The 27833-nt window shown below is 50.1% G+C and overlaps 2 protein-coding genes across 5 annotated transcripts; both read left to right on the top strand.

Annotated features, from left to right (window-relative positions):
* The first annotated feature begins 728 nt into the window (after positions 1-728).
* Timeless (timeless circadian regulator) lies at positions 729-21202 on the top strand. Of its 4 annotated transcripts, none has more exons than XM_052753640.1 (29): positions 729-837; positions 6327-6485; positions 6579-6732; positions 6817-6931; positions 7026-7088; positions 8301-8402; positions 8566-8721; positions 8963-9096; positions 9276-9363; positions 9627-9803; positions 10422-10639; positions 10852-10955; positions 11075-11244; positions 13887-14021; positions 14115-14266; positions 14915-15012; positions 15096-15225; positions 15312-15513; positions 15698-15843; positions 16536-16612; positions 16698-16815; positions 16897-16979; positions 17214-17356; positions 17523-17673; positions 17752-17820; positions 17916-18034; positions 18940-19156; positions 19274-19378; positions 19487-21202. In XM_052753640.1, exons 2-29 carry the CDS (start codon positions 6401-6403, stop codon positions 19555-19557), a joined length of 3582 nt encoding a protein of 1193 aa, XP_052609600.1. In that variant the 5' UTR covers positions 729-837; positions 6327-6400; the 3' UTR covers positions 19558-21202. The 4 variants fall into 4 exon arrangements, with proteins under 4 accessions (XP_052609600.1, XP_052609598.1, XP_052609599.1 ...); XM_052753638.1 differs by having other exon boundaries at positions 733-837; positions 6297-6485; XM_052753639.1 differs by lacking the exon at positions 729-837 and adding an exon at positions 5047-5171 and having other exon boundaries at positions 6297-6485.
* Positions 21203-24197: 2995 nt separating this feature from the next.
* LOC128120039 (apolipoprotein F-like) lies at positions 24198-25432 on the top strand. The gene has a single exon (XM_052753792.1). It carries the CDS (start codon positions 24276-24278, stop codon positions 25038-25040), a length of 765 nt encoding a protein of 254 aa, XP_052609752.1. The 5' UTR covers positions 24198-24275; the 3' UTR covers positions 25041-25432.
* Positions 25433-27833: the final 2401 nt, after the last annotated feature.

Below are 27833 nucleotides of genomic sequence, written 5' to 3' on the forward strand. Positions count from 1 at the left end.
TAAAACAGGAAATCTGGTGTCTGAAGCAAATTTACAGGAGTTGGGGGGGGGGGGGGGGCGGGGGATTTATTTAGAGCAAACTGAATTCGCAAATGGCATCTTTGTGTTTTTATCACTAGCTCCGTAGTCTTTCCTTTTCGTGTGTCTTTTCACTTCTCTCCCAGCTACCCTCCCCACGCCCCAGATATCGATCTCCTCTAGCCAAATGCTTAATTCCGGAGATGATTTTTTGAGCCCTATCTTGTATTGTTGGTAAATGGCATCGTCTCAGCGGGGGGCGCAGGTGACCCTGAACCGAACAATGAATATTTATTGCAGATCGTTCTATTCTGAGCCTCCTGTATACTTCGCAAGCTTTAAAACGTATGCCTACGTAAAGACAGACAGCCCTCGCTCCAGCACACAGATCCAACTCTCCACTTCCAAATAAAACACAACTTTTCTAACCAGCCACTTAAGACTTTGGAATAGTCCACCTGACCGGAAGGGGAAGAATGTCTGTAAATTCTACTTTAATTCGACCTTGACTCTTATTATAATTCAGTAGAAAATCCAGAGCGTTTTGGTTTTTACTTTTAGCGCAGATGCCCGACTCAGATAAAACAATCCTCCCTGGTTTCCCTTCTTATCCCATCACACCAATCACCCCTCTCCCCCCGGCCGGAGTCAAGTGGACCTGCCCGCCTCCGCCCCGCCCCCGCCCCGCCCCCGCCCCGCCCCCAGCCTCGCTGGCGCAGGCGCAGACAGGTCGCTCCCAGCCGAGTGGCGGGAAAGGCTGTGGTCCCGCACCTCAGGGCCGCTGGCTCTCCGAGGCTCCGGGGGACGCGCGGAGAGCGGGTGAGTGTGTCGAGAGGACCCAGGGCTGACTCGGGCAGCTCCGAGGCTGCGGGGCAGCGTGCGACCCCGTCGCCGAGGCCGCGGTCCCGCCGCGCGGTTTAAAGGCGGGGGAGGGGCGGGGCTCCCGACGCGCACGCGCGTTCCCACGCTGCTCCCGGGCGGGCTTGCGGCGGGCCCGCCGCGGCTCCGCGCCTCTGTGCAAGCCCTGGACCTCGGGGACGGGTGGGACTGTGAGGCTAGGAGTTCCGAAAGCAGAGCAGGGGGCTCCCGGGGACTGCCACTTTGCTGTTCGCCATCCAGCCCTGACCCGGAGACACATCGGTTTGGTAGTCGTCAGGAGTTGGGATTCACAGGCTTCGGGTTTTTTGTTTTTTTTTTTAGATCTACTTATTTATGTATTTATTTTACATTGAGGTTTGCCTGCATGTACGTCTATATGAAGGTGTCAGATCCCCTGGAACTGGAGTTATAGACAGTTGTGGACTGCCATGTGGGTGCTGGGAATTGAACCTGGGTCCCTTGGAAGAGCAGCCAGTGCTCTTAACAGCTGAGCCGTCTCTCCAGCCCCCGCTTTGGGGGTTTTTATAGATTGGGTTTAACCCTCTTGTCCCCCCGCCCCCGATTTTGTAAAGCCTAAGGAGGATACGACCTCTATTGGGTATGTCAGCTAGAATAAGAGCCACGAATTAAGCTGCTTTCCAGGAGCGTCATTGGTTCTTTTGTCTTTGATGCTGTCCCTAGAAATTCTTTTGGCAAACAAAACAAAACAAAAACCCGCACGCCCGTCGTTTTACAGTTACTTTTGAGGCCCCATTTTGCTCACTAACGGTTACGCTTATCCAGGTCGGTGTCGTGCGTCGTTGACATTTTTCTCATCCCATTTGACTCCCAGTCTCAGGGAAAGGATGTGTCGTCTGCTTCCTGGTCTTTCCCACCTTAGGGTTCCTGAACTCCCTTTGCTTGGAAGTTCAGCAAACTTCTCTGCCACGTGAACTTGTCTTTGAGGACTAAGTGTGGTGGCCCTAAAATCCAGTAGTTCAATTTATTCAGCTCTCCAAGCTGGTCCCTCTCCCCCCACCCCCTTTTTTAAAAGACAGAGTCTCAGGTTCAGGCGGGATGGCTCAGTGAGTTGTGCTTGTTGCAAGCCTGAAGACCTGTGTGCAATCCTCAGAGCCCAGCGTAGTAGGAGGAGAGAACTGACTGCTGTTAATTGACATCTGATAGGAACACACACAGGTGAAACATAACCACATTCATAAAAGGACAGTCCTGGCTGGCCTGGAATTCTCTATGTAGCCCAGGCTAGCCTCAGACTCACAGATATCCACCAGCCTCTGCCTCCCTGGTCCTGGTCACTCTGCTCTTTGCATTCCTGAAGTATTGTACCTTTTTTTTTTTTTTTTATCAGTGACACTAAAGAAAGTGCATTGAGCTCCTAATAATGCAGCATGCGTGGCGCTCAGTGTTAAGGGTACAGAGAGGAGAGGAGAGTTCCTGCCCTTGAGGACTCCGGTTACAGTGACGGGGGTCCTCCCTAACCCTCCCTGTGCTCGCTGCCATAAGTCCTGATGCCTCCCAATTTCCAACCTTAACCCCACCCCCACCTTACTGTTCAGACTTGTCTACTTCAGTCTAGGAAACAGAAATTATTAAGCACCTACATTATCCCTGGGACCAAGGAGTTGACATTTTAATGCTGTTATCAGCTGAATTGAATGAGAGAAACATTTTCTTTTTTTCCCCGTCTTCCCCTAGTGAGAATTGAACTGAAGGCCCGTGGCACACCAAGCCTGACACTACATCCTAACTCCCTTTCCCTGCCTTATGTGAAGGTGGAGACTCCTGAGTTCCCCAGACTGATCTCTAATCTGAGATCCACCTGCCCTAGGCTCCCGAGTGCTGGGATTACACATGTCCCACTACAACCAGTGTGAGCAGTGATGGGAGTGGAACCCAGGGCTTCCTGCATCCTTGGCAAGCCAGCTGAACATCCCTTGAGCATTCCCCAAGAGCATTTTCAGAACACTTGCCCAAGCTCCACTCCCTGGAAGTCAGTAACCATGCTCTGAAAAATCCACGATGATTGGAAACAGTTCTTGTCCTCACGGATTCTAAGGCTAGTGAAGGGAGTCAGCCACATTGAGCAATCTGCTTTATTATGTACATAAAATGTAAATGCCATGGGATAGAAGTCTGTAGATCATCGAGGAGGAGGAGGAGGAGGAGGAGGAGATGGCTTCTGTATGGAAAAGTTAGAACTGTCATTTGGACAGTCTTAAAAGTCCATAAACTTAAATGTGGATGAGAGAATGGCAGTGGATTAAAAGGTGACCATACAAAGATCATTAAGACTATATTGTGGGCATGGGCAGAGTTTTTGGTTTTAATTGAGACAGGATCTTGTGTAGCCCAGGCTGGCCTCTACCATGCTACATGGCCAAGGATCCCTTGAACATCTGATTCTCCTGCTTCCACCTTCCAAACTCTGGGATTACAGATGTGTGAAGTGTCATGCTCATCCACTTTGTCCAGTGGTGCATGTTAACAGTGCACACAAAGGGAGGTAGATTAGTCATCTTCCAACGTCACTTCTGATTCTCCAGGAGGCAGACACCCAGATGGAGGCTGGGCTGCAAGAGGCAAGAGCAGTTTGCTTACTAGAGTTAAGAGGGAACAGGATTGGAGGCAGGGAGAGCCTCAGACTGAAAGGCAGGTCTGATATACTCAGCTAACGCTCATGGAGACTCTGGAACAAGGATTGCCTGATAGAGGAGTTTGGGACTGCCTGGGAAGAACAGGCTGATATGAATCCTAGAGGTATTTATTTTATGTGAGTGTTTATACACATTGGATTGAACTCAGAGCCTTTTCCGTGATAGACAAGCACTCTGCTATGAACTGTATTCCCAATCTTTTTCTCCTTCCTTTCTTTCATTTTGTGATTTGAGGGATTGAACCCAGAGCCTCATACATTCTAGATAAAACACCCTAAAACTGAGGTACATCCCCAGCACAAACTTGATTTCTTTCTTTTTCTTTCAAAGATTTTATTTTATTTTATTTTAAAGATTTATTTATACAGCGTTCTGTCTGCATGTACACCTGCACACCAGTAGAGGGCACCAGATCTCATTACAGATGGTTGTGAGCCACCGTGTGGTTGCTGGGAATTGAACTCAGGACCTCTGGAAGAACAGCCAGTGCTCTTAACCTCTGAGCCATCTCTCCAGCCCACAGATTTTATTTTTAAGTAGTTGCCTATGGAGACACTTGAGCTCCTGTAAGCTCCCATGTGGGTGCTGGGAATTGAACCCAGGTCCTCTGGAAGAGCAGTCAGTGTTCTTAACCATAGAGCCATCTCTCCAGCCCTAGCACAAAGTTTCTTGAAGAGAAATCTGAGCGGCCCTCTCCGTGGCTGCCACAGTACTCTTAGAGGCACAAAGACTGCAGTCTTTAACTGCATCTCCCATGTGACAGATACTGGATTACGTGCATTCAACAGTATATAAGACGGTGATTAGTAGAGGAAGAGAGAATTGTCCTGGGTATTGCGATGTAAGACAGAACATAGATGTTAGACTAAGAATTATATGCCTGTCCTGCAGGTGGTCAGGGAAAGACTATTGGAGGACTGGTATGAACTAGATCTTGAAGGTCACATGGGCTCTCTATGAGTTTGAGGCCAGCCTGGTCTACAGTAGTGAGTTCCAGCACAGCCAGAACTACATAGAGTGACTCTGTCTCCAAAACAAAACAAAGAAACCATAAATAAATAGGGTTTCTGTTTTTTTCTGTTTTTATTATTATTATTTTTTATTGTGGTGCAGTACTACGTGTTGAACATGCCAGTGCTCTTCAACAAGACAGCTCTTTCATCTTTTTTTTTTCCTGGCCAGCTTCTTAGGTCAGCCCTTGGGAAGGACAGACAGGGAAGGCCTTTGGTCTGGGGTGTGTGTCTCACCAGAGACCGGGTCCCTGGCAGTGGGCAGCAAAGAGAAGGCTCCTCTCAGTTCTGGTCATTCAGTGAGTGTTTTCCTGGCCCCTTGTATTGCTGGGCTTCGAAGCTCAGAAGTAGGTTAGTGAGTGGCGGGGGAGGGGGGGGATAGGATGGCAGGCAACTGGAAGAAGTAGGCCAGTTACGTAAGTGCAGCCTAAGTGCAGGGAGATAGCATCAGTCATTAATTATCTACTGCCCATGGGGGTGGAGTCGGTGTAGAGCGGGGACCACAGCCAGGAAAGGTCTTTTTAGAGGATGCTTCGAACGGCAGAATGAAATACAGCTGAGGATGTTTTTAGGGACAAGATTGGATATTCCTGATCTTCCACAGGCGTGGGTAAAGAACGCAGGGTGTTTGTGTGCATTTGCGGTTTGATGTCAGGTTCTGAGTCACTCAGCATTCTGGGTCTGTGCCTGCATGATTACTTGGTGGAGGTGCAGGGACCTGGATAAATGGGGACATGCTTCAGAAGAGGAAAGCGCTGCTTCTGGGGCAGTGGCAGGGGTTTAGGGAGTTTGTTATCTCCTGCTCACTGCCTTTGCTTCCTGTTCTGCTAGAGCTGACTTCTGCTGGGCTTTAGGAGTAACTCTGGGGAGGAGCCAAGGAGATCCTGTGAGGTATCATCAGATCTCTCACAGGGGGCTGGGGCTCAGCTGACAAAAGTGTTGAACAAGTATAATGACTTCAATTCAAGCCTCAGCACCCACGTTAAAAACCAGGCTTGGTGGTTTGTGGTTGTAATTCCATCGCTGAGGAGGCAGAGACAGAAGCATCCCTAGGGCTCACTGGCTGGCCACCCTTGCCTGATCAGCGAGACACCTTGTCTCAGAATGATGAGGCAGAGCCGTGATACCTGAGGTTGACCCTGGCTTCCCCACACATGCATACACAAGCACATACCCGTGGATCCCCGCCCACTACATACATAATCACTGTGTGGTTGGGTGTGGGACTTATTTTTTTCTTTTGGAGGGAGAGAACATGTGGAGGTCAGAGGACAACTTGCAGGCGTCAGTTCTCTCCTACCATGTGGGTTGTGTAGATAATTCTCAGGTTCTCAGCCGTGGTGGCAAGCACCATTATCTGCTAAGCTATCTCGACAGCCCAACGTCAGGGCTCTTAGCTCCTGTGGTACATCCGGACTAGGGCAGTCTGAGGACGAGCTCTAGAAGACGGCTCTCCAAGGTGAACATCTCAGAGTCAGTCCCCCTTTCTTCCTTGTCTTAGCTCTGAAACACACTTCTCTGGTTTCAAGGTCTGGCTATAGTATGGACCAGGTCTTAATTCACACACACAAAGAAGCCTTGCCCCCCACCCCCCATGCTCGGGGCCCCCCTGAGTTGATTCCCAGCACCACAGTTGATTAGTTGGAAGTTTGTTTTCCCTGGGCCTTTTAGTTCTGACAGGAGTGAAGCAGCGCGCGTCTTGAGCCCTAGCTTGTCCCTTTTCCTTACCGCACAGGGCCCTGCGTCCCTCTTCCTTGTCACTCAGGCCTCCACGACTTCATCTCCTGTCTCCACTGCCTGTCCTCCCAGTAGTTGGGCCTCTGGTGTGTGGACTTGTCCATGATGAACTGTGAACTTCTAGCCACGTGTAGTGCCCTTGGGTACTTGGAAGGAGACACTTACCACAAGGAGCCAGATTGCTTAGGTGAGCGCCCTTTTGTGGTCTCGTGAATTTCTCAGGCTGCGGGTATGAAGAGGGAATGGACCCAGACAGCTTCTCTTTACTCTGTCTCTAAAGAGAGTGTGAAGGATTTGATTCGCTACTTGAGGCATGAGGACGAGACGAGAGATGTGCGGCAGCAGTTGGGAGCTGCGCAGATCCTGCAGAGCGACCTCCTGCCCATCCTCACCCAGCACCGCCAGGACAAGCCTCTCTTCGATGCCGTCATCAGGTTTGTGTCTCAGCCTTCGGACTTTTGCCCTGTGCAGCGTCTGTGTCGTCAAGGAAACTCACTACTTCTTCATCCTCTCCCCAGGCTGATGGTGAATTTGACTCAACCGGCCTTGCTCTGTTTTGGCAGTGTGCCTAAGGATCCCAATGTGCGGCACCATTTCCTGCTGGTTTTAACTTACCTGCAGGCCTACAAAGAGGTGAGAAGCCTTTCTCCAGAGGTGCTGGGTCTGAGTGTGGAGAGGGAGGAAGGAGAAGACAGGCGCTACCTACCAGCTGTTCCCCGTTCCACAGGCCTTTGCCAGTGAGAAGGCTTTTGGAGTCCTCAGTGAAACCTTGTATGAGCTGCTGCAGCTGGTGAGTAAGTCTCCGCCCTACACATCCCACAGGGCATGAGTGCCTTCACCTTCCCGAGGCAGAGGAAGGTCCTCAGCCCTGAGTGATGCGGTAGTCTACGCTGGAGTTTCTAGGACCCCCCTCCCTTCTTTCTTTGCTTCCCAACTCTTTTTCTTTTTTTTAATTTATTTTATTTTATAAGTATGCATGTTCTGCTTACATGTGTGTATGTGCACTGTGTGTGTTGGGTGCCCTCGGGGGTCAGAAGGGGCATTGGAGCCCCTAAAACTGTAGTGTGGATGGTTGGGAACTGCCGTGTGGGTGCTGGGAACTGAATAGGGGTCCTCTGCAAGAGCAACAAGTTCTCTTAACTGCTCAGCTATTTCTTCAACCCCTCCCCCCCCTTTTAAATTGAGCCTCATGTGGCCCAAGCTGGCTTCACACTTAAGTTCACCACTTTACTATATGTAGCTGAAGATGGTTTTGAACTCATGATCCTCCTACCTCTTCTTCCTGAGTGCTGGGATTATAGCCATGCACTACCATACTTGCCCCCTGCCCCATAGTACTGGGGATTGAATCCAGGCTCTGACGCATGCTAAACAAGGGCTCTACCGCTGAACTAGATCCATAGCTCTCTTTTTTGTTTTTGAGGCAAGGTCTCACTCTGTTGCCCTGGATAACCTTGAACTCACTCTAGTCTGGGCAGGCTTTGAACTGGCAGTCATTCTGCCCTAATCCCTTGAGAAGCTGGGGTTACAGGCCTGTGCCATCAGGCTTGACTCACTCTTTTTTTATTTTATTTTATTATTATTTTATTTATTTATTTGGAAACAGTCTCACTTTGTAGCCCTGACTGGCCTGGAACTAAGAGATCCCCCCCTTTCTCTGCCTCCTGAGTGCTGGGGTTAAAGACGTGTGCCACCATTCTTTGTGTCTGTGTGTCTGTGTGTGTGTGTGTGTGTGTGTGTGTGTGTGTGTGTGTCTGTGTGTCTCTGTGTGTCTGTGTCTCTGTGTGTCTGTGTGTGTGTGTGTGTCTGTGTGTGTGTGTGTCTGTGTCTGTGTGTGTGTGTGTCTGTGTGTGTCTGTGTCTGTGTGTGTGTCTGTGTCTGTGTGTGTGTGTGTGTCTGTGTGTGTGTGTGTCTGTGTGTGTGTGTGTCTGTGTGTCTGTGTGTGTGTGTGTCTGTGTGTCTGTGTGTCTGTGTGTATGCCAGTTTTCTCTCCTCTGCCCAGGGCTGGGAGGATCGGCAGGAAGAAGACAACTTGCTAATAGAACGAATCCTGTTACTAGTCAGGAATATTCTCCACGTCCCAGCCGACCTTGAGCAGGAGAAGGTGAGGGAGGGTCTGGGGCACGTGAGTTCCTGTGCTGGGTAGGATGCACTCCCTGCTTTCAGGTTTTCTGTCTTCTGACGAGTCTGGGGAAGAGCCTTGGGGACTTTGGAGGGCCGGCCATGAGGCTGAACGTGTCCTTCCTCCCCTCTCCCTGGCTGCTCAGAGGATCGATGATGATGCCAGCATCCACGACCGGCTTCTTTGGGCGATGCATCTCAGCGGCATGGACGACTTGCTCCTCTTCCTGTCCAGCTCATCTGCTGAGCAGCAGTGGAGTCTCCACGTGCTGGAGATTGTTTCCCTGATGTTCCGAGACCAGGTGAGGCCCTGCACGCTCCCAGTCCCCTCCGCCATGTGCTTTCTGCCTTGCGCCCAGTTGCTCTGGCAGTAATGGAGAATTCTGAGGAGGCAGGTGAAGGGTGCAGGGGCTGCGTCTTCTGCCCAGGCCCATCAGCAGTTCTGTGTGTTTGTGTTTCCATTCCGAGGAGGAGTGAGGCTAAGAGATACGGCTAAGAAACGAGTGTCCTGATTCTGATTCTTCCTCCTTATTCCAAATCCAGAACCCTGAGCAACTAGCCGGAACAGGCCAGGGACGCTTGGCTCAGGAGCGAAGCTCAGATGTGGCAGAATTGGAGGTGCTGCGCCAGCGGGAGATGGCGGAGAAGAGAACTCGAGCCCTCCAGCGAAGCAACAGGTGGGTGGTGGGGCGCCCTGCTGTGCTCCCGAGTCACAGCAGCAGACACCCAACAAGGACCAGTTCGAGGCTGGGAAAAATTTAAACTAACTCTCACAGAGCTGCTGACAGAAGAGAGTTGCCTGACACTTTGAGAGAATTGAGCAGTCATTTTGGAACCTTTTTTTTTTTCCTTGAAGGCACTCTCGATTTGGGGGCTCCTACATTGTCCAGGGGTTGAAGTCCATTGGGGAGAGGGACGTCATCTTTCACAAAGGCCTTCACAATGTGAGTATGCATATGCACAAGGCGGAAGCTTTTGGAGTTGCAGGACCTGAGGAGGGTGGCCATCTCTGGAGTTCAAGCTGCTCTGTTCTTAGACTTAGAAAGCAGAGCCTCTGGTGTTAATAGTGTTGTGTCCACTGATGCCACACCAGAGGCAGAGCTCCTTCTAGGACTTCTTCTCCAGAACCTTGGGGACAGTGGCTGTAAAAAGAGCTACAAGGGGCGGGATAGTCAGGACCTGCTCTAATGCCGCAACCCATACTCAGCTCCGAAACTACAGTTCAGATCTGGGGAAGCAGCCCCGGAGGGTGCCGAAGCGTCGCCAGGCTGCCCAGGAGCTGTCCGTTCATCGCCGTTCTGCCCTCAACGTGAGGCTCTTCCTCAGAGACTTCTGCTCGGAGTTCCTGGAGAACTGCTACAACCCGCTCATGGGCGCAGTCAAGGTGAGAGCCCGGGAAGGACATCTAGGCAGGTAGGGGTAGCACACAGAGGGGAGGTACCAGTGGTTGGCAAGGAGGACAGCCTGTCCGGGAGCCCAGGGGAGGCTGAACTTGTGTGGACCGGGGTGGGGATGGGGTGGGGGGCTGCTGACGGAATGAAGATTCTAAGGAGTGGGTTGCTATTAAACATGACTAAAAACAACAAAGTTCTTGGTGGGACTGGATAGTTCAGCAGTTACGAACACTTGCTGCTCCTGCAGAGAGTTTGATCCCAGATCAGCTTGATGCTGTCTGGAACTACAGCTTCAGAAGGTCTGATGCCCTCTTCGGGCCTCCAGGGACACCAACACAGAGACACGTTAATTAAAAACTAAAATGAATCCTTTTAAAAAAGAAAGCTCTGCCTGGGCTACCAAGTGAGTTCCAGGAGAGGCGCAAAGCTACACAGAGAAACCCTGTCTCGAAAAACCAAAAAAAAAAAAAAGAAAGCTCTGGAGCAATTTCCCCAAAGAAAAGGGAGGAGACTATGTATAGACCTGAGCAGATGGAAGTTGTGGATTCCAGGCGAGAGCGGCTGGAAGGGAGTTAGAAGCCCTGAGGTCACGGTGGTCTCTTTGCTAGGATCACCTGCTGCGGGAGAAAGCCCAACAGCACGATGAGACCTACTACATGTGGGCTCTGGCTTTCTTTATGGCCTTCAACCGAGCTGCCTCCTTCCGCCCTGGCTTCGTCTCTGAGACCCTCAGTGTCCGTACCTTCCACTTCGTGGAGCAGAACCTCACCAACTACTATGAGATGATGCTGACCGACCGCAAGGAGGCCGCCTCCTGGGCACGCCGGTCAGTGGGAGGGCCACTGGGGATCACAGCGGGGACCTTAGCCTACGGGTTGTCTGGCCACCAGCATCGTGGATAATCGTTTTTCCTGTCTCAGGTTAAAGTGGTCAGGCTGGCGCAAGGACGGGGGTTCTTCTGTTTGGAGGAACTCTTGGGGAGGGGGTGACATCTACCTCCACCAGAGCCTTAAGTTGCCCTCTATTTTCCCTTGTCAGGATGCACTTGGCTCTCAAGGCTTATCAGGAGCTGCTGGCCACGGTGAATGAGATGGACATCTGCCCAGATGAGGCCGTGAGAGAGAGTAGTCGCATCATCAAAAGTGAGGCCCTGGCCTGGTCTCTGATCCCGGCCTTCCTATTTCTTGACTACAATCTTATTCTTCTAACTCCCAACTTCGTCTCTCCCTTTGCAAGTCTTGCATTCCTTCTCATTTCTTAGACAACATTTTCTATATGATGGAGTACCGAGAACTCTTCCTGGCACTCTTCCGAAAGTTCGATGAGAGATACCACCCACGTTCATTCCTTCGTGACCTGGTGGAAACCACCCACCTCTTCCTCAAAATGTTGGAACGGTTTTGTCGGAGCCGAGGAAACCTGATGGTGCAGGTACTGGGCAGCTCCAGGATGCGGGAAGAGCTGTAGGGAGGGCGAAGGACAGAGGGCTCCTCATGTATTCTGCAGTGACAGTGACCTGCTAGGACTATTCTGAACTAAAGGCCACAGGTTCGTGGTGTTGCCAGTGTGGAGTTGACCATCAGGTTCATTGTCTTTACTCTGTCTCACAAGGGAAGGTAGCAGGCATGGTGGAAGACACACCAGCCTCTGCCAGGCCTTCATACATACGAATTCACGTATCCTGTAGACACACGCATGCATGCACGCATGCATAAGTGGGTCAGGCTAGTCCTCTGTTAATTACAGTTAGAATACACTCAAACAACCCATGTCAGTCTCCAGTTCCCCAAATGGAGATTGTGTTCAAAATTGGGTAGTAGATGAAAAGACAAAAACAAAAAGTCGGGCTGGAGAGATGGCTCAGAGGTTAAGAACACTGCTTGCTCTTCCAAAGGTCCTGAGTTCAATTCCCAGCAACCACATGGTGGCTCACAACCATCTGTAATGAGATCTGGTGCCCTCTTCTGGCCTTCAGGGATACGTGCAGACAGAACACTGTATATGTAATAAATAAATAAATCTTTAAAAAAAAAAAAAAGTCAAGAAAAAAAAAAAAACACCAAGGAATTTCTGTCTTAGAGACACCGAGTTTTGGCTTTGTAAAAACATGTCTGTTTTTTCAAAGAGTTTATGTATGTGGCTGGCAAGATTGCTCAGCAGATAAAAGCTCTTACTGCTGAGCCTGGTGACCTAGAGCCCCAGGACTCACAAACTAGTTGTCCAGGTTGTCCTCTGACTTCCATATGCCTCTCTCTCTCTCTCCCTCCCCCCTCCCCTTCTCCCTTCCCCTTCCTCCCCGTGTGTCCCCCCTCCCTGACACACACACACACACACACACACACACACACACACGTAATAAAGTCAGAACTGACTGGGGCTGGAGAGATGGCTTAGTGGTTAAGAGTTAAGAGCACTGGCTGCTCTTCCAGAGGTCCTGAGTTCAATTCCCAGCACCCACATGGCAGCTCACACCATTTGTAACTTTAGTTCCAGGGTATCCAGCTCCCCACAGGAGCACTGGTCACATATGTGGTGTGTATACATATATGATAACAAAACATATATGTAAATGGAAGCTTTTCTCTGTCCCGCTGCAGCCTACAGCTGCTCTCAAACACACTGAGGCTTATATCAATTATAAATGTTTGGCCAGTGGCTCACGCTTAATACTAACTAGCTCTTACACTTAAATTAAAACTCATAATTCTTATCTACGTTTAGCCACATGTCTTGGTACCTTTCCTCAGTACAATAATCTCATCTTGCTTCCTCTGCATCTGGCTGGCGACTCCTGACTCCGACCTTCTTCTGCCCAGCTGCCTGTCAGCTTTTTATTAAACCAATTTGAGTGACAGATCAGATCTTTACAGTATACAGAGGACTATTCCACAGCATTTCCCCCTTTCTGTCTAATCAAAAAGGAAGGTTTTAACTTTAATATAGTAAAATTATATACAACAAAAACAGTTATCAAATAAGAATCAGTTACAATGTTTAGTTTATTCTTATTTGGCAAAATCAAAGAAACTACTCTATCATCTGTCTAAAGAGTAGTTAAGCAACTCACCCTGGTCTCACTGGCATCCATATTCAAGTCCTGGCCTCCTGCACCCTAGAGCTCCTTCTGCCTTTGTTTATAAAGCATAATTGAGTCAAGCATAATTCTCAGGGATTCCCATCCATCTGTCCGTCCTATTTGGTTTGAGACAGAATCTCACTATGTAGCCTTGGCTAGCCTAGAACTCACTCTGTAGACCAGCTTGACCTCAAACTCACAGGATCTGCCTGCCTCTGCCTCCCGAGTGCTGGGACTAACGGCCCAGCTCCTACCTGACTTTGATATTACCCATGCAGTGGGCTGTTTCACAGCTGTGACTTTCGGATGTTGGCTCACATGCCTGGTCCTCAAAAGGGAAAAGACCCAGGGCTTTCTTTATATATGCTTTGCCTTTTGCATTTATTTATGTGGGGGTGGGGGTGGGGGAGGAGCATGTGCTGTGGCACTTCCGTGGCGGTCAAAGGGAAGCCTGTGGACTCAGTTCTCTTCTTCCACAGTTGAGTCTGCCGTTGTGAGGCAGACTGGAGCACCTTCACCCTCTGAACCACCTCGCAGTCCTGCTTTGCGTATTATTGACCTTGTAGCAGCTTTCTGTACTCTGTGCAAGTTCGGGTATTTCCGGGCTGACAAGATGGCTCAGTGGGTAAAGGCCCTTGCCACCAACCTGACAAATGGAGTTTGATCTTAGGACCCATATGGTTGGCTCTCACAAGTTTTTCTCTATTCTCCACACGTGCATCCCCATGAACACACAAAATAAAATAATTGTGTGGTTTGTTTTGTTTTTAATTGAAAAACACATTGCCACTTTTCACAAACTCTTACTCCAGGAAATAGGCATTTTATGCTCATCTTCATCGTAGCTCTTACATACTGTAATGGCATTTTCTCTTGACTTGCCTGTTTCTCCTGGAGGGCAAGGACATGTCCTCTGCCTGCATTCCACTTCACTAACACTGAGGGACAGAGACTTCCATGGCTCGCCTGCTGTTACCATACAGTTCTTTCCCCTTAGAATAAAAGAAAAAAGAGAAAAAAGAAAAAGAAGATTCAAGACCAAGGTGTTGCTTCTGGTAATGTCTCACGTAGCCCTGGGGAGCTGGAGGCCATGTGGCCAGCCCTGGAAGAGCAGCTGCTGCGGTGTGCCCAGGTTGGTAGTTAGGGAAGTCCTGTCCTTTTTGAGGACAGTACTCTCGACAGTCTGGATTTCCTCCACTCTGCTCCCATGGCTGTCTGACTGTAGGAGCCTGAGCTCAGTATAGACTCCATCGTTCCCTTTGATGCGGCCTCAGAGATACCAGTGGAAGAGCAGCGGGTAGAAGCCATGGTGAGGCTCCAAGACTGCCTTCTGGCTGGCCAGGCCCCAGAAGCCCTGGCCCTCCTGCGGTCTGCCCGGTAAGAATCCTGCGTACCCATCCTCCTGGGCCCTGAGGGAATGGGGAGGCATTCACTAGGGTCCAGGGTTCTCAGTGTTCAGAAGAGAAGATTCCCAACAGAGGCTGTGGATCTCTATACTCAACACTTACTTCGTAAGCTTTGATTGGCTAGTGTTTTGTTTTTAGAAGTGTCAGTAAACACAGTTAAACTGAGGAAGAAAAGTAAGTACCATCTACCCGCTAAGGTTAACCATGGGTAGCATGTTGATGAATGACTTTTCAGTGTCTGTCTGTGTAGATACGATGTGTATACCTACAGACACGAAACACTTCATTCCTCGCTTGAGTGTTATTTTCACCTCTCTGTGTGTGTATATTAGATTTGTTTTATGTGTATGAGCGTTTTGCCTGAATGTGCACCACATCCGTTCCTGTTTGCCTGTGAAGGCCAGAAGAGGATTTCAGATCCTCTGGAACTGAGGTTACAGATGATTATGAGCTGCCATGTGGGTGCTGGGAATTGAACCCAGGTCTTCTGCAAGAGCAGTGTGCTTTGTGAGAAAAATTTCCTCGCCTGCTTCATCACCGAGGGAGCAGTTTCCATTCTCGTTTCTCCTGACTGCAACTCCTGTTTCCTGTGATTAAAGGCTCTTCTGTCTGTCTCCAGGGAGGTGTGGCCTGAAGGAAACGTGTTCGGCTCTCCGGACATCTCCCCTGGGGAAGAAATGCAGTTGCTGAAGCAAATCCTTTCCGCACCCCTTCCGAGTGAGTCTCCATTCTTTCCCGTCTCGTCCCAGCTGCGCTCTGCACCAGCATGGCAGAAACGCAGCGATCCTCACTCTGTACAGGGCAGCAGGAGCCGATGGAAGGAGATGCCGAGGACGAGGAGGAGGAGGAGGAGGACGAGGAGGAGGAGGAGGAGTTGCAGGTGGTCCAGGTGTCAGAGAAAGAGTTTAACTTCCTGGAGTACTTGAAACGGTGCGGGCTGAGAGGATGGTCAGCCCCTGTGAGGCTGCATGGCAGCTCTCAGATGCTGAGTGACCTCCCTCCATGTCTTGGTGCAGCTTTGCATGCTCAGCCATCGTGCGAGCCTATGTGCTCCTGCTGCGGAGCTACCGGCAGAACAGCGCTCACACCAACCACTGTATTGCCAAGATGCTGCACCGGCTGGCCCACGACCTGGGCATGGAAGCCCTGCTTTTCCAGCTCTCGCTGTTCTGCCTCTTCAGTCGGCTTCTGAGCGACCCGGCTGCTGGGGCCTACAAGGTGCAGGGCACAGCGGGGTGTGGGGCAGAGAGTGAGGACACAGTGGAGAAGTCCGCAGGCGGGTTGAGGGGGCTGCATGGCGGGTAAAGTGAGGTGGTAGAGACAGGCCGGGACCAGGAGAGCAACGGCCAGGCCTGCCCGTTCATTTGGGCCGAGGTGACATGGCAGCTGTCCTTTCTGACAGGAGCTAGTGACTTTTGCCAAATACATCCTTGGCAAGTTCTTTGCCTTGGCTGCAGTCAACCCAAAAGCTTTTGTGGAGCTGCTGTTCTGGAAGAACACTGTGGTGGTCCGAGAGATGACTCAGGGATATGGCTCCCTTGACACTGGGTAGGCGGAGGTCTGGGAGGGTGGGGGTTGAGGGGGTGGTGCAGGCACAGGGCGTTCGCATTATTGATCCAATGCTTCTCCTTTCAGAAGGAAGGGAGTAGGCCCCTAAGACTAAATGCTTTTCCTGAGGTTCCCCAGACAGGAACAAGACGTCTGCCATCTTTCGTTTCCTTCTCTGTCACCAGCCTCGACAGAGGTGGCCACTGAGGACAGTGAGGTGGTCCCCAGAGAGTCCATGTTTGCTTTCTTAAAACGTGCTGGGAGTCAAGCTGGGTGTGGTGATCCATGCCTGTGACCCCAGCACTTAGGAGACTGAGGCAGGAAGATGAGTTAAAGGTCCACCTGGACTACGCAGCAAATACAAGTCCACCCTGGGTCACATGAGACCTTGTCTAAAACAAGACAGCCTCGCAGAAATGCTTGTACTCTGTCCTTGCCTTTGATCTCCCCGTTCACACTGACTGCTCCTTTTCCCACTTTCCCCTTGTCTTTGGAGTGTCGGGTTCTGAGGCCCAAGACCAAAGGCCTCTTACGTAGGAGAGCAGAGGAAACACGTGTATTCAGGCCTCTGCTCCTTGTCTCTTTGAGTTACCTGCTCCCCCCGTCCTGACCGATGCAGGAGAACTTTGCTTGTCCCTTTAAACAAATGGCCTCCATGCACCCGCCCTTCTTCCACCGTTCATGTCTTCCAGCCACAGAGCCGCTGCATGGAGCCCTGAGGAAGAGGCCCAGCTTCAGGATCTATACCTCGCCCATAAGGATGTGGAAGGTGTGAGGCTTTGAGGTCTCGAGAGACTGAGGAGGGTAGCCTCAGCCCGCAGTCCTCCATACTGCCCCATTCCTTCTCCACACAGGGCAGGATGTGGTGGAGACCATCCTCGAGCATCTAAAACCTACTTCTCGAACACGCAAGCAGGTCATCCACCATCTGGTACGGATGGGACTGGCCAGCAGTGTCAAGGACTTCCAAAGGTAAGGCACTTGCTCTGGGGAACGGGGGTAAAGAACCCAGTTTGCCCAAGGCATCCCCGGCACTGACACCTGCCTGAATAGGAAGGGGACCCAGATCGTCTTGTGGACTGAGGACCAGGAGCTGGAACTGCAGCGGCTCTTTGAGGAGTTCCAGGCTTCTGACGGTGAGTGAGGGGGACGCTGCTGTGATGAGCACTGAGCTGCCCACTTCTCCACGGCCTCTGCTCCTAAGGAGACCTTACCCCGCCCTCCTGTTCACCTGGAGTGAACTGAGCTAGCCTCTGATTTCCATTACTCGCCCCTCCCAGTTGCTCTACAGTATCCAAACTCCAGCTCTCTCGCTCTCTCTCTCTCTCCCCCCCCCCTCCCCCTCCCCCTCCCCCTCCCCCTCCCTCCAGATGTTCTCGGTCATATCATGAAGAATATCACAGCCAGACGTTCTCGGGCTCGAATAGTGGATAAACTGCTGGCCCTCGGGTTGGTGTCGGAGCGGCGGCAACTGTACAAGAAACGGAGAAAGAAGTTGGCGCCCTCTTGCGTGGTAACCGTCTCATCCTGGCTCTTGTGCCCTGGGCCTTGCCCCGCAAAGCATTCTTGGATTCCTCCTGCTGCAGACCGTTCAGGCCAGGTCCCTTCAGTGGGTGGAGAGAGCCACAGCCCCACTAAGGTCCTCCTGAGACCCTATCTCTGTCTCCAATGAATTTTAGTCAAATGGAGACGAGTCCCTGAAAGATTCTTGGCAGGAAGATCCGGAAGAGAGTGAAGATGAAGAGAAAGAGGAAGACTTGGAAGAAGAACCCGTTCAGGGAAGTTCAGGTTTCTCTGCTGAAAACCTTGGTCAAAGCCTGCGTCAGGAAGGTGAGAAGTTGGGTTGGGAGAGATGTCAGAGGTGGAGGGTTTGGAAGGGGGTGGATACCATGTCCCCTCTTCACTCAGGTCTCTCCGCTCCCCTCCTGTGGCTCCAGAGCTGCCTGATCCGCGCAGCAGATGATCGGGAAGAGGACGGTAAGTGCATTGGGACACCAGGGCTGCTTGGGCCCAGTGTAGCCAAGGACCGGGCCTTTCTTCACATCTCACCATGTGCTGTGGCTCTGTTCCAGGCTGCTCCCAGGCAATCCCTCTGGTGCCTCTGACAGAAGAAAATGAGGAAGCAATGGAGAACGGACAGTTTCAGCATCTTCTACGAAAGCTAGGGATCCGGCCCCCCTCCTCAGGACAGGCAGGTGTCAGAGCAAGATGGTGTCAGCAAGCTAGGGATCCGGCCCCCCTTCCTCAGGGCCGGCAAATTGAGCTGGCATGGTGTTAGCAGGGATTTCTGGTCCTGTCAGAACACACCTGTTGCCCTGGTCTTCCCTGCTGCCTGTCTTTGTTCACAGGTTCCTACGTCAGGTCTCTTGCTGTCCTTCTCTCCTCTAGCCTCCCTTCCCTAAATCCGTGCCCCAGTCCCCAGGCTATCCCTTCTCTGTCTGGAGCACTTGATAGATCTGTGTGTTCACAGCCTCCAGGTGGCATGCCTGTCTTCGCATGGCCATTCCACACACCTGCCTCCTTCCATCGTTCTGAACTACTCTTCACCCTGCAAATTCTGGGGCTGTTCATGCATAGCCAGTTTGTCTTCCTTTTGGAAGGCTCCAGCTACCCATACAAGGAGGTACATACATACAGACATGCACCACCCCATCTTCCTGTTGAACCTCAACCAGCCTTCAAGGGCAGCTAACTCAATGTCACTTCCTCAGAGAAGCACTCTTACTACCCGTCCAACTCAGGAATCCAATGTAATTACTTTGGTGCCCGGTCCAATAGCTCTATAGCATGTTGGTTTTCTCCCATTGATTCTGAGCATGGGTCACACCTGGTTCACTTTTACAAGATCCTTTCCTGCATATACTGTTAACAGCTCTATTAACTGGGAACCTGATGTGGTACTGAGCTAGTCATTGGATATATGTTATGAATAAGAAGTCAAGTTCACAATTCCTATGGATCATTCTCCATATTATTTATTATTTCATATTTTATTATTCAGTTTACTCATAGTTATTCAATGAATAACCAAAAAATGTAGTGACCAGAGAGGCTGGTCCTCTCCCTGCAGTTACTTCACCTGCTAAACCCCTGTAGGAAACCTTCTGGCGAATTCCAGCCAAGTTGAGCTCCACCCAGCTTCGGAGAGTGGCAGCTTCTTTGAATCAACAAGACGAGGAAGAGAGAGAAGAGGAGCCAGAGCTACATCCAGGAGTCCCCGGAGAGCAGAGTCCCAGTGAGGAGCACCGAGCCAAAGCCCTGAGAGCCCTCTTGTCAGCCCGTAAGAAGAAAGCAGGCCTGGTGTCCCCAGGAGGTAAAGTGTCACTGCTCACCCCTTGATGACTAACTTTGTGCCTCTCATGAGGGTGTGAGGGCTGGCGAGGTGTTTTGAGATGATGCAGATCTAGTTCCTTAATTTTGTGTCTTACAGTCACTTCAGAGGAAGAGACCACTGGGGAGAAAGAATGGAAAACAATGCCCAAGAAGCGGGAACTGCTGGACAGTGATGACGAAGAGGATGAGGGGAGGGGGCGAGGTAGGGACTCTGGGGCCTGCTTTTTCTCCTGCTCTGCCTTGAGTCTGCCTTCTCCTTTTACAGACTTAGATGTTTTCTCTTTCTGTCTCCGACCTGCCATTCCCACAGCACCAGAGCTGGGAACTCCAGTAATCCACAAGAAGAGACGGTTTCAAATTGAGGAGGAGGAGGATGACTGACAGGCCAGATGCCTCGTGCTGGAGACAGACGCAGTTGGAAGGCGTAGGAGCTACCGGACTTGCACCAAAGGTGATCGTCCCTACATGGAAGGCCCAGGAACCCCCAGGGCAGCAGTGCTGGGTGGACTCTGCAGTTGGTCCTACCCAAGCCTTATCATCTCTGATGTGAAATCCAGCTGGACTCTGGAAATGTAATCCTCTTCTAGGAACCGTTTCTTAGGGGACAGGAAGAGTAAATGAAATACACAGGGCAGCCTGCACGCCTCTCTGTGGCTGTCTGCGGTGGGTCCCAGCCTCAGACAGGGAGCTTCATGACTGCACATGGGGCGTTCACACTGTCCTCAAAAAGCACTGGATTTCCTCCATTTTCTTTCCAGTGGTTGATCCCAGGACACAGGGTTGAGCCCACTCCTGCAGTTGAGGTAGAGTTGGGATGGATGCACTCCTCTCAAGATGACAGACATCTTGATTTGTGTTTAAACATGTAAATTAAAAGTTGCTGATGTTGATGTGACTTGTCACTCAGTTCACCAGCCAGCCAGCCATCTGTTGTATTTTTGGAAGAACTTCTAAGAGTTAGAGTTAAATCATTTCCTGAGCTGAGCAGGGAAGCAGAGGATTACCACAGGAGAGGGAAAAGGCTGGGTATACCACCACGTCTGGCCCAATAAATGTAATTTTAAAAAGAGAGGCTTCTCTTTTCTTCTGTCCTTCCCCAATAGACACAAAAGACATGTCACCTCAAGAAGCTTCGTCTTGCTGGCCACAGGTACAGCCTGTTGGGTCAGCTCCTCATGAGGCTAGAGTAAGAAGATCTTGAATTTGAGGCCTTCCTGGACAAGCTAGTGAAACTCTACCTTAAAAAACAACAGGGCTGGAGAGATGGCTCAGAGGTCAAGAGCACTGACTGCTCTTCCAGAGGTCCTGAGTTCAATTCCCAGCAACCACATGGTGGCTCATAACCATCTATGAGATCTGATGCCCTCTTCTGGCCTGCAGGTGGAACACTATGTACATAATTATATTTAGATATAGTTTAAAAAAAAAACATCGAGAATAAATTTTTTTTTTTTATTTTTTATTTTTTTTTGGTTTTTCGAGACAGGGTTTCTCTGTGTAGCTTTGCGCCTTTTCCTGGAACTCACTTGGTAGCCCAGGCTGGCCTCGAACTCACAGAGATCCGCCTGGCTCTGCCTCCCGAGTGCTGGGATTAAAGGCGTGCGCCACCACCGCCCGGCTAATTTTTAAAAAATTATTTTATCTATATCTGTGTAAGCATATGCCAGATGTGTGTGTACCCAAGAGGCCAAATGAGGGCACTGGGTCCTTTGGAACTGGAGTCATGCGTCATGGGCAGTTGTGAACTACTGGATATGGGTGCTAGGAACTTGTGGTTTGAAAGACAATGGCCCCCATAAGGAATGGTACCATTAGGAGGTGTGGCCTTGCAGGAAGTGTGTCACTGTGGAGGCGGGCTTTGAGGTCTCATTCTCAAGCCATGCCCAGTGAGACAGACCACTTCCTCTTGTCTGCTGGTCAAGATGTAGCAATCTTAGCTCCCTCTCCAGCACCGTGTCCCACCATGATAATGGACAACCTCTGGAACCGTCAGCCCCCCAATTAAATGTTTTCCCTTTTAAGAGTTGCCGTGGTCGTGATGTTTCTTCATAGCAGTAGAACACCGACTGAGACAGAACTGAACTCGGGTCCTTCCCATGAGCATCCCTCCAGCCCTGAGCATAGATCTGACGTGTGCACTGGGAGGGGCAAGAGCTCCAGGAGTTCAAACCAGTTTGTCAGCATCAGGCAAAGGGGAGGACACAGGACTGGGCAAGGAAGTCCTGGGCGAGGACAGCTGAAGAATAAATGAACCGCCCAAACAAAGGGCTTGTGCTCGGCTTCGGAAGTGGAACCAAGCTGAAGGTGAGGTTCAGAAGAAGGCCATTATGATCCCAGCACTCGGGAGGCAGAGGCAGGCGGATCTCTGAGTTCCAGGACAGCCTGGGCTACACAGAGAAACACTGTCTGGAAAAACCAAAAGGAAAAAAAAGTGAGGTTTCCAAGGACTTTGGTGCCTTCTGGCTCTGACCAGTCTTGACGCTGTCCTGTCCTACCCCATCATGACCGGGCGGCTCTGCTGCCTTGTGACAGCTGCCCTCAGAACTCTGACCTTCAAGAGGAGTTATGAAATCGTTATGTAAGCATGACTGATTACAGTCGTTGACCACCGCTTTATCCAAGTTGGCCCTCTCACCCCCTTGTGAAGTTGGGTGGAGCTAGGACTGAGAGTTCTCACCCTCATCATGTGATTGGTTCCCCTGGCGACTGGCAGCAGTCATCTTAGACCACCCCACTCAGCAGATTATAAGGATTTAAACACATGTAATAGAAAACGGAGTGAAAGCCAAATGCCTGCTTTATAATACACCGGTCTTTCTCTGCACCACTACACTGGTCGTCTTTAGTTTCTTTAGCTAGGTATGGTGGTTTACACAGGTAGCCCTAGCATTTGAGAGATGGAGGCAGGATGGTCGGGAATTCAAGGCCAGCCTTGACACAGGAAGTTTGAGGCAAGCCCCTCAAATAGAAAAGAAAAATGTACTACCCTTCTGATATGAATATAGCCACACCCTCTTCCAACTCTTCCTAGGCTTTTTTTTTTTTTTTTTTTTTTTTTTTTTGGGACAGGGTTTCTCTGTGTAGCTTTGCGCCTTTCCTGGAATTCACTTTGGAGACCAGGCTGGCCTCGAACTCACAGAGATCCACCTGCCTCTGCCTCCCAAGTGCTGGGATTAAAGGCGTGCGCCACCACCGCCCGGCCCTAGGCTTCTTTTTAAAAAAAAAAAAAATTTATGGGGGCTGAAGAGATGGCTCAATGGTTGCTATTTCAAAAGACCCCTGGTTTGATTCCCAGTACCGACGTGGTAGGTCACAATTGTCTAACACCCAGTTCCAGGGAATCTGATGCTTTCTGGTTCTGGTGAGCACTGCATGCATGTGTGTAGACACTCAAGAAGGTAAAATACTCATAAGCATAATTTTTTAAATTTGTTTTTTGACATTTCGTATATTTTCCCAAACTCTCTATGACCTGGGTTCTGATGACTGAACTCTGGTTGGCAGGCTTGTTCAGGCGAGTGCCTTTCACCCACTGTGTCCGAGAGCCTGTCTCCACAAAACAGGTGGGGTGGCTCATGCCTACGATCTCAGCACTCTGGAGACTGAAGCAAAATTACCCTGACTGCATAGGAAGTCAGGTCAGCTTGGGCTAGAGAGTGTCAGAAAGAAGCAAATAGCCAGGATCGTGGCGCACACCTTTAATCCCGTCGCTTGGGAGACAGATGCAGGAAGATCTCTGTGAGTTCAAGGCCAGCCTGCTCCACATAGTTTCAGGACAGCTGGGACTGCATAGAGAGACCCTGTCTCAAAGAACAATAAAAAAGTAAACAGGAGCAGGAGAGATGTCTCAGTGGTTAAGAACTACTTCTCCAGAGGACTGGAGTTCTGAGTCCTCACAACCATGTCAGGTGGTTCACAACTGCCTCTAACTAGCTTGTCTGGCCTCTGTGGGTACCTGCACTTGTGGACATACCTACACATAATTAAAAATAAAAAATAAATATTAAAAAAAACATTAAAACCTGAAAGTCTGCTCTGATACAGTTTGATTTGCTGGTAAGTTCTGTTTTTCAGAACTTGTGAATGGTAAGTCTTTAAGAACTATATGGACTAGGAGGATATCCCAATTGGTAGCATGCTAGCTTAACATACATGAATCTTTGGATTTGATTCCCAGTACCACAAAAACTGCACATCATGGCGCATACCTGTCAGTCCCAGTACTGGGGAGGGAATGGCAGAAGGATCAGAAGTTCAAGGTCATCCTTTGCTACTTAATCCGAATTCCGGGCCAGCCAGGGCTACAGAAAACCCTGTCTTGAAAGAGAAGAAACGGGGTTGGGGATTTAGCTCAGTGGTAGAGCACTTGCCTAGCAAGCACAAGGTCCTGGGTTCGATCCTCAGCTCCAAAAAAAAAACAAAAAACAAAAAAACCCAAACAAACAAACAAAAACATAGATTCTTTATTAGCCGGGCGGTGGTGGCGCACGCCTTTAATCCCAGCACTCGGGAGGCAGAGCCAGGAGGATCTCTGTGAGTTCGAGGCCAGCCTGGGCTACCAAGTGAGTTCCAGGAAAGGCGCAAAGCCACACAGAGAAACCCTGTCTCGAAAAACCAAGAAAAAAAAAAAAGAGAGGAAACAAACTTTTTGTTGTCTAGAAGATGTAGAGGAGCTTTGCTGCTGTGGTTTATGACTAAATAAGTACTTAGGTTGACTAGACCATGGTCTACGGAAATCAGAGCCGCAAAGGAGGAAGCCCTGTTTGTCAGGATGAGGCAATAGCTGGTTGGACAAAGTCTAGCCTGGAAAGAGGTGATAAATATTTGAGAATGTTCATTTTCAGTCATCCAATCTGGAAGGCAGCCACTCCAGCCACTGGAAGGGACGTGCTAAGACAGGACCACCTCATTCCTCTGGCTGCTGCCTTCAGGACAGGTGAGGGTGATACACAGCCCCTAAGGGGGTAAAAACGGAAATGGAAGTCTCCAAAGACTAGGACTCTTCCAAGCTCTGACCACTCTTGACGCCTGTTCATGTTGGGTTTCCCACCTCCTCATCTGAGTTCTTCTTCCCAACAGGGCTGTTCCGCTGACCCACCATGATCCAGGCTGCATTGCTCCTTGGCTGTGTCTTACTGTCCTCAGTGGCCGCCTTTCCAAGGAATACCCAGAATGGCGCCCTGCCCCTTCAGCAGGCTATCGCAGAGACTGAACCTACATCAAATGTGCTCTCCAGGAAGATCCTTCCTCCAGCCCCTGGCACCTGCCAGGACCTCCTGTACGCAGCACCCTCCTTAGCCCCTTTGCCTGAGTATTTGTCCCTCTTAGCACTAAGAGTGGCCTTGGAGGACGTTGGCTGCCCTGCTGAGGCCCACTCTCTGCAGCTTCAGCTCAGTAGGGTGGGAGGAAAAGACAACACTGAAACCCTGATCCTCGAGAGTCAAAAGCTCGTCAAGGAGGAAGGGATTGGCGATAACGAAGCCATTCTGAGGGATCTGGGGGGATCCCCTGGGGAACTCAAGAGGGTCGGGCGCTCAGTGACCCTGCCTGAGACATGTACCTCTGAAGAAGGCCGGATATTCCATGAACTTGGATCTCTGGTTGTTGAATTTGCTGAGAAGCTCCCTTCCGTTGATGTGGTAAGAGAGCTTAAGGCTTCTGCAGTCAACGTCACGCAGAAGTGCACCATTGAGTCTTGGGAACATTTGGATCAAGTACGCATTAAGATGATGAAAAATCCAGAAGTTAGGAATGCCACACTCTCCATAGAAGATCAAATATACATCATTGCTCGGTTTTCCGTCCTTCTGAATCGTATTTTCGCGAGCCTTCTACTAAACTACTTTCAGTCTTATTTTGGATAGACAAGACCTCATAGTCATCACGAGTACTTTCTAATAGCCCTTAGTAGGTCTGCATGCAGAGACCATGCATAGCATGAAGCTGGATAATGGCAATATTTTATGATTTATGCATTTTCTTCCTTTGAGCCTGGTGAGCAGACACATCTTTCAGTTTTTAAATGCTATGGGTATTGCAATTTCTCTCTTCAACTACTTAACACTTACTAATTCCCCAAATGAATGCTGTACCTTGATTGTGTTCATTTTCATTTGCTTTGAGATATTGTGGGGGGGGAGCGTTGTTTTGTTTTGTTTTTGAGACAGGGTCTCACTGTGTAACCCTGGCTAGCCTGGAACTCAGAGATCCGCCTACCTTTGCCTCCAAGTACTGGGATTAAAAGCGTGTGACGCCATGTCTGGATTTGTTTTGATATTTTGAGAGAGTCTTGCTGTGTAGCCCCTGTATTCCCTTAGCCCAGGCTAGCCTCAAATTTATGGGACTCCTACTTCGGCCTTCCAAGCGCTAGGATTATAGACCTGTGCCACCACATTCGTTTTTGTAGTGCTGGGGTTGAACCCAGGGCCGCAGGAATACTAGACAAGCAGTCTACCACTAAGCCACCATCCCAGTCTACGTCTGTTAATTCTTAAACTGGTAAGAGAAATAAAAAGCTGCTTCTGTATTGGAATCTCTGTTTGGAGCCTTTAAGGGGGGTTAAGATGAATTCATAGCTGGAGCTGGCCCAGAACTCACTATGTAGCTCATGCTGTACTTGAGCTTATAGCGGCCCTCTCACCTCAGGCTGCTAAGTTCTTGCCTGGCTTCGAGGCTTTCTTGACTCTGCGTCAGTCCATGCCAAGGTCTCTTGAGGCCAAAGGTTTGAACAATCAGTACAAGTGGGGAAATATTTGTAGAGAAACAGCCATCTCCCCTGTTCATGGGACAGGGGACTGGATAGGGTCTACACCTCTTGGAGCTGTCTCAGTTTTCACTGGCTGGACTACAGTAATTTGGGGGTTCCTGTGACTGCATGGAAGTGGGACAAGAAGTCTGGGGACACAGAATGAGAACACCAGGTTGAGCAATTGTCATTCTCATTTCTTAATTTTTGTTTTATTATTTGTGTTGTGTATGTGTGCGTGCGTGCATGTGTGTGTGTGTGTGTGTGTGTGTGTGATGTATGTGAGTGAGCACTCACATGCCACATGGAGGTCAGATGTGTGAGGTCAGGGGACAATGTTCCTGGGTCACTGCTCTCATTCCACGGTTGGTTCTGGTGATCAAATTTGGGTTCCCGGGTTTGAGGGCAAACTCCTTTACCTGTTGAGTCATCTTGCACGCCCCCCCCCCATTCTCATTTCCTGGGGCCCAATTTAAAAGGAGCAAAAGATGAGGGTCGATGGTTGAGATGTACCAGATTGTCTTCTGAGCCAAACTACTGCCGTCCCTAGTTCACCAGGGCCTGCTTGCCAAAGACCACCACAGCTCGGCGTGTTGATTTTTGACTTTCCCTCATGAAGGAGAGACAGATCATCAGAGGATCCAGCCCCTGCTCCCAGCCAATTACAGGCAATTCTGTCCTAATGTCCTCAGGGCCTCAGGGAGGGGCTAGAGAGTATGAACTGGGGAGCACTGGAGGACGGGGGCCCATCTAAGCAGGGGAAACTATCATCTGTGTCTAGGGTCACCCACATTCCTGCTCATAACCACTTACCCGTGCTCTGTAAGTAACTCTAAGAAACTCATTGGCTCCCAGGGATAACCTTGGTGGAATGGAGCTTTGGTTTGCCATTGGGACTTTCTGAGGAGGGGAATAGACATTGCCTCAGTTGCCCTCTGTGCTCTTCAGAACACAGCCTAAGGGAAGCAGTTAGAGAGCTGCTGTCCATACAGCAAGGTCTGAGCCAGCGAGGCCTCACCCAAGACTCCTGGCCAGCATCACTGCCTCCTGCCCCATCTATTGCCATTTCTGATGGACCCCTGATTAAGACTTGGTCCCTTTTTTTCTCATTTCTGGGGGCATTTATGCCAGATCCTGCAACACAAATTGCTAAACAGTCTTATTAATAAAATATCCGGAGCCAGATATTGGGGTGAACGCTGAAAGATCAGAGAGACAGAACAAGCCACAGAGAACCTCACCTCACCAACTCCTCAGCCGATCCTGTTTCCACGAATCCTCAGACTGAAAGCCTCTGAATCCTCACCCCGAGCATCTCAGTTGAATTGCCTTAGTTCCTGTCTCCTCACGCCTTATATACCTTTCCCCGCCCAGCAATGTCACTTCCTGGAATTAAAGGCCTGAGATCTCAAGTGCTGGGATTAAAGGTGTGTGCCACCACTGTCTGGCCTCTATGTCTAATCTAGTGACTGACTCTGTCCTCCGATCCCCAGATAAGTTTATTAGGGTACACAATATATCACCACAAGATCCTGTTCCCAACTTCTTCAACCAGTCATAGCATTTTGGCTGGTTCCTGGGGCCTAATATCTGTGCCCTGCAGCTTCGTCTGTAGTCTGGCTTTTTTCTTCAGCCAGATTCAACTAACTGCTTAGATAGGGCTTTCCAGGGGATGGCCTGGTCTCTGTCCTGCAGCTCCTAGGAGGAGTTCAGCCTGCTGCAGGATGGGCAAGCAAGCCTTCACCACCATACTGTGCATGAGCAGAAGCAGAGTGTGAACACACGGTCCAGCTCTTGCTGAGCCTGGGAATCTGCTGTGCTTGGGCACAGCTTTGCACGTTGCTGCTCCGATCCACTCCATCAAACCCAAGGAATAAGGCTGAGATGAGGCCACGGACATTGGATGCAACTC

The sequence above is a fragment of the Peromyscus californicus genome, unplaced genomic scaffold, assembly GCF_007827085.1.
Source record: "Peromyscus californicus insignis strain IS unplaced genomic scaffold, ASM782708v3 Scaffold_24__1_contigs__length_46423439, whole genome shotgun sequence".
Classification (NCBI taxonomy): domain Eukaryota; kingdom Metazoa; phylum Chordata; class Mammalia; order Rodentia; family Cricetidae; genus Peromyscus; species Peromyscus californicus.